Source organism: Drosophila albomicans, chromosome 3, assembly GCF_009650485.2.
Source record: "Drosophila albomicans strain 15112-1751.03 chromosome 3, ASM965048v2, whole genome shotgun sequence".
NCBI lineage: Eukaryota > Metazoa > Arthropoda > Insecta > Diptera > Drosophilidae > Drosophila > Drosophila albomicans.
Genome location: NC_047629.2, coordinates 10,679,225 through 10,689,048, shown reverse-complemented (window position 1 = coordinate 10,689,048; position 9,824 = coordinate 10,679,225). Strand labels below are relative to the sequence as shown.

The window sequence follows — 9,824 nt, the reverse complement described above, 5'->3', positions numbered from 1 at the left end:
TTGAGAAGATTCTATCAATTGCTTTGCACTCTATTTACTTAATTTATTTAGTTATATCCACATGATTTGGTATGGAAAATAAAATAAGAGGTAACTTTAGCTACACATATATGTATATTTGGTTGTATATGTATGTTGGTATATACATAAATAAATAATTGGCAATGTTAAAAGTAAACACAGTTTGACATAATTTCATACATTATGACGTTCAACAATAAATCGGTTCTATACATAGAATATACGGTAAAAATAACCCAGATAAATCAGTATACATTCGTTTCAATTTGTTTTTACAGTTTACAATTGGATTGTTGATAGATTCGAGAGTTTTGTAGAGATTTCAGATTTACAAAGTACTGGCTTCGATATGTGGAATGTTATGTAGTCCGGTATCTGGATTGGCCCAATAATAGTTGGGAGCTCCTTGACTGAAGCAATATTTCATGTCTAAGGGCTCGCCCTCTTCAACGTAGTACATCAGGTAAAAATTGCACATTTCATCTTCACTGGTTGGACTGGAATTTAAAGTGGTAATTAGAAGATGTTTCAAAAATGTGAATACTTTCTTACCCGATGCCTGTGGCACGATGTCTAGTGCTTTTCATGGTACATCTAGCCGCCACATAGTCTCCGGTAACTATGGGCGACGTGTTCTCGACATTGTAAAACATTTGCGGAGTTAGTGGATCCCTCTTGCCTAGTAACGTCCATTCCTGTACTCCTTGAGCATTGGAGCGAACCCTATATCCGGAGACAACTTTTCCCAATGCATGAGTGTGCGTTCGATACGCAAATGGATGAATCGTTTTGTTCTCAGTTATTTCACAAGCAGCTTCCATATTTTCCGTTCTCATGGGAGGAATAATGCCATCGGTACCCAAGAGCAATGTGCCAGCCAACTTCTTCAATCTGTAGAGTAAATGAAACGAATTTACATGGGAACATACAAAGCTTTTCGCATACTTACGGTTTTTCAGTGTACTGCAGAAATATGCCAGAATCATCTGTAGCGCCATCTGAAAATGCAATAATAAAATATATAAATTATTTATGTAAAGCAGGCATAATGATTAGTTACCTCGGAATTTGTCAACGTGGGCATAATGAACTTGTAAAACCAAATATTTAGTTTGCGAATCCTTGCCCACTTTGAAGCCGACTCCTGGAGGTAGATCAAGTCTTGGTGCATCTCTTGCCCAAGCATATAAAATTTGCGAGTGAGAATGTGGTCCACAGGGGCTGGCTGTTTCCTCCTCTGTCGATTGGGCCATTTCGCCACAGTTCCTAACAGAAAATTGGGTGTTATTTTAAATGAAGACAACTTTTAATATGAAGACACTTTACCAAGTGACTTTTGTTGAGCCTGGTTCTCCGCAGCCATAAAGCAACATATGATGAGCGGTATTCATGGTGGCATTTGGTTTGTAGCCAACTAAAAGTACAATTTTTTGTTTTACTTGGTAAATAAGTCACGAAAATAATTGATTCATTTTTCACTTACCTATGTAATATGAAGTCGTTGGGTCGACTTTGATGGGAGTGCATAAGTATAGGTCTGGCTAAAAGATTTAAAATATTTAAAAAATTAATAACTTTAAATAAGTGATAATTTATAGCACAGTTGTTAGTACTGCGCAATTACGTACGTATACGCAATTTTAAAATATAAGATAAAGCAGTTTTATCTTCTAATAAACTAATAGACTTGAAAGTCCATCAGATATTTCCATCACCTATGAGCTATCTATGATAGAAATTATCTATGGTAGTTTTCCAATATTTTTGAATAGCATTTAAAATGAATATTAAACGTATGTTAGTAATGCAACATTACGTATATGTATTATTTATATTTATATGTCTAATCGCACTTTTTGTGGTTTTCCCCCTTGAGATGAGGCAAATAAATTAGTAGTACACTCATCTTTCATACATATGTGTTGTGTACTTTTCCATTTTTATTTTGTGTGTCTATACACACACCTGCTACTTAACAGACATGCTCATACATACTTCACTCACACATTCATATACGACTAACGATGTACATACACAAACAATATTGGAGCAAAGCTTGTAATAAACACTTGTGCAACTTACAGTTTTTGGCGAGACGAAAGGCATTAGGAATGGAAACGATCCCGTACGCTCCTCAACGTCATCATTATTGTTATTATAGATTTCATTCCTTTGATAGACGCTCGATTTGGGATCAACGAGTCCATATGCAGTGATAGCATTCCAGAGTAATATGTATGAATAGAATGTGTGTAACAAAAGTGTCATTTCTTTTACAGGTTCAATTCAATTCTTGTGAATTGTTTGTGTCAAGCGTTTAAAACTAAATTTATTAAAACTTGTAGCCTACAAGTTGTAGGTCGTTTCGTTCAATATGTTCTATTTTTCGTAGAGATGAGAAAGTTTCAATTTTCCTATCGATAAGAACAAGTTGTTTAGTTCTCAGCAATCGATGAATGTTTCGTCATCAATCGATACACAGATATCGGATGTAAAATCATTTCTATGTTTGTCTTTTTACATGATATTTAATTTTAAATCAAAAAATTAAAGTGAAAATGAATGGAAAATTAATTGAACTTTCTATTCGTGAAATTACATGTAGTATTTATGCCTTAATTTGACATCTTGTCAACCCACCAAAACAAATTTATTTCGCAGATACATCGAGTAGCTGGAACCACTGCGGAACCAGGCAGGTCCGAGTCGACGCATGCCGGAGCACGCTAGTGCTAAAAAACACAGTTGGCACTTAGGCGGGAATTTAAATTCTTGACAAATATATTGCTTTGTGCTTTATTTAAACGCTTAGAGCCGTTTTGAACAAAATTACGTTTCTATTTCGTTTTACAAATGGAAAATAATGTGCTAATTTTTATTTTATAAAATCATAAACCGTACCGCTGATATTAAAGTTTGGCGGCGTCCACTTCCAATACAAGAAATAAATTTAGGAAGTTTAATAAGATTAATTGATTAAGTGATTTATCAGATCTCTGTATGCTTTTCTGTCTATTCAGTTGGTCAGATCTAAACGATTTGCGAGAATGTGACAGAACTCATGGGGTGTTAGTTTGCTTAGCAAATCCAAGAGAGCATAACCATAACTATGTATGACATCTTGGCACGGTTCACGCATAAATGTTGGAAGTTTATCACATGTAAATAGCATTCTGTGCAAGATGTGGTTACGTTTTTCATTAGTGTCTAGTAACATCTCAAACTTTTCCAGAACGAGCTCACAAATTAAACGAAAAGGACCTTGCTTAGGATTTTCTAATTGTAGTCCCTGCAGTGCTTTACTTGTTTCCGTGTCCTTTTGAAACAGTTCAACTAAAAAAAATTAAGTCGAGAAGTGAATCAATTATTGAACGTTTGTAATGTTATACTTACCATCTTCATTTCGAATAGAAGATTTACACATTCCAATTGTTTTGCAGATTTTTTTGTTATTGACACGCTTTAATATTAGGTCGACAATCTTATTGAGGTGCTTCTCCGCCAATTTTTCGCACTTATGAGAAAGTTTACCTAGCTTATGGCAGATTTGATGCACTGCCCTCTCAATACTACCCTTGTCGTTATGGTGTTCCGCAAATTTTTTGAACTCTTTGATAACTTTCTTACAAACGTAGCATTCTGCTCCATTCAGCCAATTATGCTGTTCTACCAGAAATGGAATTTTTTCGATGGAATATTCATCATCAGTCGACTCAGGGAATGTCTCCACGAGTTGAATGTCTTCTAATAAATATTGCATCATATTCTGAATTAATTCATCATTAGTCGACTCGGGGAATGTGTCCACGAGTTGGATGTTTTCTAATAAATATTACATCATTTACTGAATTAATAATCGTTGGGTGTTTGACGGTTTTATAATTTGATACTTACCATATCCATCCTCCAGCAATGAGCACATGTTAATAGTTCTGCAAATTTCTTGATAAGCTACATTTTTCGACAATAATTCAATAATCTGAAGTTTGTGCGTTTCTAACATTTCCCAGCATTTATTTTTCAGATCTTCATTTGGCTGCACAGAGCACACGCTATCCAGAGCTGTCTTCATATCATAATGTTGATTGACAAATTTCTGTAAAGTTTGGATAATATTCATGCAGAAATTACAATTGGGCGAAAAATTGGTTCTAATTAGGTGCCCATGAACCAACACTTGCGTTGAATTTACAATGGGTGTCAGAATGTTTTCTTTCTTTTGGGCGTCATTTATTTCATATTCTTCTAGCGGTGCAAATGGAAAACACATTCCAAGCAATATGCAAACCGATTTAGGTTTGCCAGCAACGTGAAGAATCCGATCGCCATGTTTGTTGACAAAATCGTGACACTTATGGGCAAATTTACCTAATTTATTGCAGGCAGCACTTATAGCTTTCAGGACTTTTTCCTTACTAACTCCTTTTTTTATCAGAGGTTTTACAACTGCAAAAACTATTTTACATAAAGAACATTGAGGTAACTTTAAGTCATCAATGGAATCATAATGGTTATGATTTAAAATCGAAATGGAATTTTCCAACTCAGGGCTGAAGTCAAGAAGGTTTTCATGCTGGCTTTGAGCATTATGGCATGCGCCAATGAATTGGCAAATTTGGCTGCTATTCAATTCACGATTCACCATTGTATAAATTTCATGATAATACTGATCTGCATATAAGAGGCAATCAGTTTCAAAGCTTAACGTCAGTGTGCACATCTCTTTCAACTTTTGCTTGAACAATCCCACTGACATATTTTTCAACAGCGATTGTTGCGCGAGTCTTGCAATCTTCTCGCAATCTGTGCAGAAAATTTGAAAATTCCTTTTTTGGGGTACTAGAAGCTCTTGCCTCATCTTTGGGAACCCAACTGTGCAGATGCCAGATGAAGTGCAAATTTCATTTGACTGCAGTTGATCCAACACAAGTTCATATACTTCCTCAAAATAGTTGGACACTATGTTAGCGCAAGGGTCTGACAGCTTATTGAGTGTGGAGCATAATTTGAGTGCATATGCAATCATGTCCTCCCTTTGTAATGATTCAAACTTCACCTTTAATGCTAGTGCCATTAGGGTACATGTTGTGCAAGACGTCTGATCAGGTTGGATGACGCTCTGTCCTTTTGATTCGAAGTCGCTCTCAGTACTGTCACTTTGATAACTGTTAATGAAAAAAATACATTCTTATAATTATAAAATCATAATATAAGGGCGAAACTGTCATGCCAGTCCTTTAATTGATTATTTTTCTTTATACTTCTTAAATTTGATTGTTTCGGAAGTATTTTAATTAAACATTATCTAAAAAGCATTGTTAAACATTTTTAACTATATTGTCGTCTAACGACTGCTAAAAGTAAGTACGTCAGTTATTCTACATTTAGGTTAGGAATAAATATATGTGTAATATACCTAACATCGTTGCCAACTTCTCCAAGACATGTTGAGGATACGATCAGGACTAAAATAAATGCAAATAACAATAAGTTAAATACATTTTTTTAATATAGGTTATACATATGTCCTAATACAAATGTAATGTGAATAATTGAATTATAACGTACAGCAAAAAAACACTGCTCCACTGACTAAACTGGGACCGTTTTGCATTTTACTTATTAAATTCAAACTTAAAGCAAAGTATAAAGTTATGTTTGCCACTTATTGTAAGGTTTTCAACTGAATCTTTGATTTGATTCTGAGGCTCTTATATACTACATGTAGTCCTAGTTGAATGAGTTGGCGTAGTGAGTGTACTCGTATGTATAATTCATATTATTAGCAATATCGGTTTGTGGTTAGATATTAATTTATTTGCTTTGCTTTTTATACCCGCTACCCATAGGGTAGACGGGTACCCGTATTACGTATGTAATACGTATTATAACTTTGTGGCGGCAGGACCGACCCTATAAAGTATATATATTTCTTGGTCAGCGTCAACAGCCTAGACGATCTAGCTATGTCCGTCTGTCCGTATGAAACACTGGATCTCAGAGACTATAAGAGATAGAGCCATAATTATACCCGCTACCCATAGGGTAGAAGGGTATTATAACTTTGTGCCGACAGGAAATGTATGTAACAGGTAAAAGGAGGCATCTCCGACCCTATAAAGTATATATATTCATGATCAGCGTCAACAGCCGATCTAGCCATGTCCGTCTGTCCGTCTGTGTGTCTGTGTATCTGTGTGTCTGTGTGTCCGTCCGTCTGTCCGTATGAACACCTAGATCTCAGAGACTACGAGAGATAGAGCTATCATTTTTTTTCGACAGCATTTGTTATGTTTGCACGCAGATCAAGTTTGTTTCAAATTTTTGCCACGCCCACTTCCGCCCCCGCAAATCAAAAAAATCGAATAACAAGCGTAATTTTAAAGCTAGAGTTGCAAATTTTGGTATAAATAATAATAACTATAGTAGTTATGATTCCTGAAAATTTGGTTGCGATCAGATAAAAATTGTCGAAGTTATAAAAGAAATACTTTTGTATGGGCAAAATCGCCTACTTACTAGGGCTCTTAGTTGCTTTGGCCGACAATCTGGTACATTGTGCCGTCTATGGTATATTTTGAATGGTGTGCTGTATCGATATACCAAACATACCATTTGGTATATTTTTAGTATTTTTTTAAAGTATTTTCGGTATATTTTCAAAATGATACCGCAATATTTTGCCTTTATTAAAAATGGGTAGCGGGTATCTCACAGTCGAGCACACTCGACTGTAACTTTCTTACTTGTTTTTTTTTCGTAATTTTGCCACGCCCACTTTCGTCCCCGTAAATCAACAAAAATCGAATAACAAGCGTAATTTTAAAGCTAGAGAAAATAATGGTCTATTTGCTCGCTCTTTGTGCTTTATTTTTATTTTATAAATTTATAATCCGTACCGCTGATATTATCGTTTGGCGGCATCCACTTCCAATACACAAGAAATAAATTTAGGAAGTTTAATAAGATTAATTGATTAAGTGATTTATCAGATCTCTGTATGCTTTTCTGTCTACTCAGTTGGTCAGATCTAAACGATTTGCGAGAATGTGACAGAAATCATGGGGCGTTACTTTGCTTAGCAAATCCAAGAGAGCATAACCATAACTATGTATGACATCTTGGCACGGTTCATGCATAAAGGTTGGAAGTTTATCACAGGTAAAGAGCATTCTGCGCAAGATGTCGTTTCGTTTCTCTTTAGTGTCTAGTAACATCTCAAACTTTTCCAGAACGAATTCACAAATTACACGAAAAGGACCTTGCTTAGGATTTTCTAATTGTAGTCCCTGCAGTGCTTTACTTGTTTCCGTGTCCTTTTGAAACAGTTCAACTAAAATAAATTAAGTCGAGAAGTGAATCAATTATTCAACGTTTGTAATGTTATACTTACCATCTTCATTTCGAATAAAACATTTACACATTCCAATTCTTTTGCAGATTTTTTTGTTATTAACACGCTCTAATATTAGGTCGATAATCTTATTGTAGTGTTTATCCACCATTTTTCCGCACTTACGCGGAAATATACGTATCTTCTGGCAGATATTAACCATTGCCCTCTCAATACTACCCTTGTCGTTATGGTGTTCCACAAATTTTTTAATCTTTTTAATAACTTTTTTACAAACGTAGCATTCTGCTCCTTTCAGCCAATTATGCTGTTCTACCAAAAATGGAATTTTTTCGATGGAATATTCATCATCAGTCGACTCGGGGAATGTGTCCACGAGTTGGATGTTTTCTAATAAATATTACATCATTTACTGAATTAATAATCGTTGGGTGTTTGACGGTTTTATAATTTGATACTTACCATATCCATCCTCCAGCAATGAGCACATGTTAATAGTTCTGCAAATTTCTTGATAAGCTACATTTTTCGACAATAATTCAATAATCTGAAGTTTGTGCGTTTCTAACATTTCCCAGCATTTATTTTTCAGATCTTCATTTGGCTGCACAGAGCACACGCTATCCAGAGCTGTCTTCATATCATAATGTTGATTGACAAATTTCTGTAAAGTTTGGATAATATTCATGCAGAAATTACAATTCGGCGAAAAGTTGGTTGTAATTGGGTGCCCATGAACCAAAACTTTTGCGGAATCTACTATGGGTGTCAGAATGTTTTCTTTCTTTTGGTGGTCATTCTCTTCATATTCTTCTAGCGGTATCAGTGGAAAACACATTCCAAGCAATTTGCAAACCGAACTAGGTTTGCCAGCAGCGTGAAGAATCCGATCGCCATGTTTGTTGACAAAATCGTGACACATTTGGGCAAATTTACCTAATTTATCGCAGGCACCATGTATAGCTTTTAGGATTTTCTCCTTAGTAATTTTTTTTTTTAGCATATTTTTTACAATTGTAAAAACACCTTTACATAGAGGACATTGAAATATCTTCACTTTTTCGATGGAATCATTATGATTTAAAATCGAAATGGAATCTTCAATCTCAGGGCTGAAGTCAAGAAGGTTTTCATGCTGGTTTTGAGCATTGTGGCATGCGCCAATGAATTGGCAAATTTGGCTGCTATTCAATTCGCGATTCACCATTGTATAAATTTCATGATAATACTGATCTGCATATAAGAGGCAATCGGTTTCCAAGCTTAACGTCAGTTTGCACTTCTCTTGCAACTTTTGCTTGAACAATCCCATTGACATATTTTTCAACAGCGATTGTTGCGCGAGTCTTGCAATCTTCTCGCAATCTGTGCAGAAAATTTGAAAATTCCTTTTTTGGGGTACTAGAAGCTCTTGCCTCATCTTTGGGAACCCAACTGAGCAGATGCCAGATGAAGTGCAAATTTTATTTGACTGCAGTTGATCCAACACAAGTTCATATACTTCCTCAAAATAGTTGGACACTATGTTAGCGCAAGGGTCTGACAGCTTATTGAGTGTGGAGCATAAGTTGAGTGCATATGCAATCATGTCCTCCCTTTGTAATGATTCAAACTTCACCTTTAATGCTAGTGCCATTAGGGTACATGTTGTGCAAGACGTCTGATCAGGTTGGATGACGCTCTGTCCTTTTGATTCGAAGTCGCTCTCAGTACTGTCACTTTGATAACTGTTGATGAAAAAAATATTTTCTTTTAATTATAAAATCATAATATAAGGGCGAAACTGTCATGCCAGTCCTTTAATTGATTATTTTTCTTTCCTTTTCTTTATACTTCTTAAATTTTATTGTTTCGGAAGTATTTTAATTAAACATTATCTAAAAAGCATTGTTAAACATTTTTAACTATATTGTCGTCTAACGACTGCTAAAAGTAAGTACGTCAGTTATTCTACTTTTAAGTTAGGAATAAATATATGTGTAATATACCTAACATCGTTGCCAACTTCTCCAAGACATGTTGAGGATACGATCAGGACTAAAATAAATGCAAATAACAATAAGTTAAATACATTTTTTTAATATAGGTTATACATATGTCCTAATACAAATGTAATGTGAATAATTGAATTATAACGTACAGCAAAAAAACACTGCTCCACTGACTAAACTGGGACCGTTTTGCATTTTACTTATTAAATTCAAACTCAAAGCAAAGTATAAAGTTATGTTTGACACTTATTATAAGGTTTTCAACTGAGTTTCGAATTTGATTCTGAGGCTCTTATATAATACAGGTATTCCTAGTTGAATGATTTGGCGTAGTGAGTGTACTCGTATGTATAATTCATATTATTAGCAATATCGGTTTGTGGTTAGATATTAATTTATTTGCTTTGCTTTTTATACCCGCTACCCATAGGGTAGACGGGTTACGTATATAGTACGTA

The 9,824-nt window shown here is 35.0% G+C and overlaps 3 protein-coding genes across 3 annotated transcripts; all 3 read right to left on the bottom strand.

The window, feature by feature from the left end:
* Positions 1-95: 95 nt before the first annotated feature.
* Positions 96-2,412, bottom strand: LOC117571403 (peptidylglycine alpha-hydroxylating monooxygenase). The gene is made up of 7 exons (XM_034253537.2): positions 2,104-2,412; positions 1,505-1,562; positions 1,348-1,435; positions 1,082-1,287; positions 971-1,019; positions 574-912; positions 96-518 (listed from the first exon to the last, which is right to left on the bottom strand). The coding sequence occupies exons 1-7, from the start codon at positions 2,287-2,289 to the stop codon at positions 350-352; spliced, it is 1,095 nt and encodes a 364-aa protein (XP_034109428.1). The 5' UTR covers positions 2,290-2,412; the 3' UTR covers positions 96-349.
* A 389-nt stretch (positions 2,413-2,801) lies between these two features.
* Positions 2,802-5,693, bottom strand: LOC117571401 (prosaposin-like). The gene is made up of 6 exons (XM_034253533.2): positions 5,590-5,693; positions 5,438-5,486; positions 5,078-5,186; positions 3,916-4,117; positions 3,415-3,843; positions 2,802-3,354 (listed from the first exon to the last, which is right to left on the bottom strand). Exons 1-6 carry the CDS (start codon positions 5,633-5,635, stop codon positions 3,038-3,040), a joined length of 1,152 nt encoding a protein of 383 aa, XP_034109424.1. The 5' UTR covers positions 5,636-5,693; the 3' UTR covers positions 2,802-3,037.
* A 1,187-nt stretch (positions 5,694-6,880) lies between these two features.
* LOC117568712 (prosaposin-like) lies at positions 6,881-9,611 on the bottom strand. Its single transcript, XM_034249526.2, has 6 exons — positions 9,516-9,611; positions 9,364-9,412; positions 8,994-9,102; positions 7,838-8,039; positions 7,415-7,765; positions 6,881-7,354 (listed from the first exon to the last, which is right to left on the bottom strand). The coding sequence occupies exons 1-6, from the start codon at positions 9,559-9,561 to the stop codon at positions 7,038-7,040; spliced, it is 1,074 nt and encodes a 357-aa protein (XP_034105417.1). The 5' UTR covers positions 9,562-9,611; the 3' UTR covers positions 6,881-7,037.
* Between the last annotated feature and the right edge of the window lie 213 nt (positions 9,612-9,824).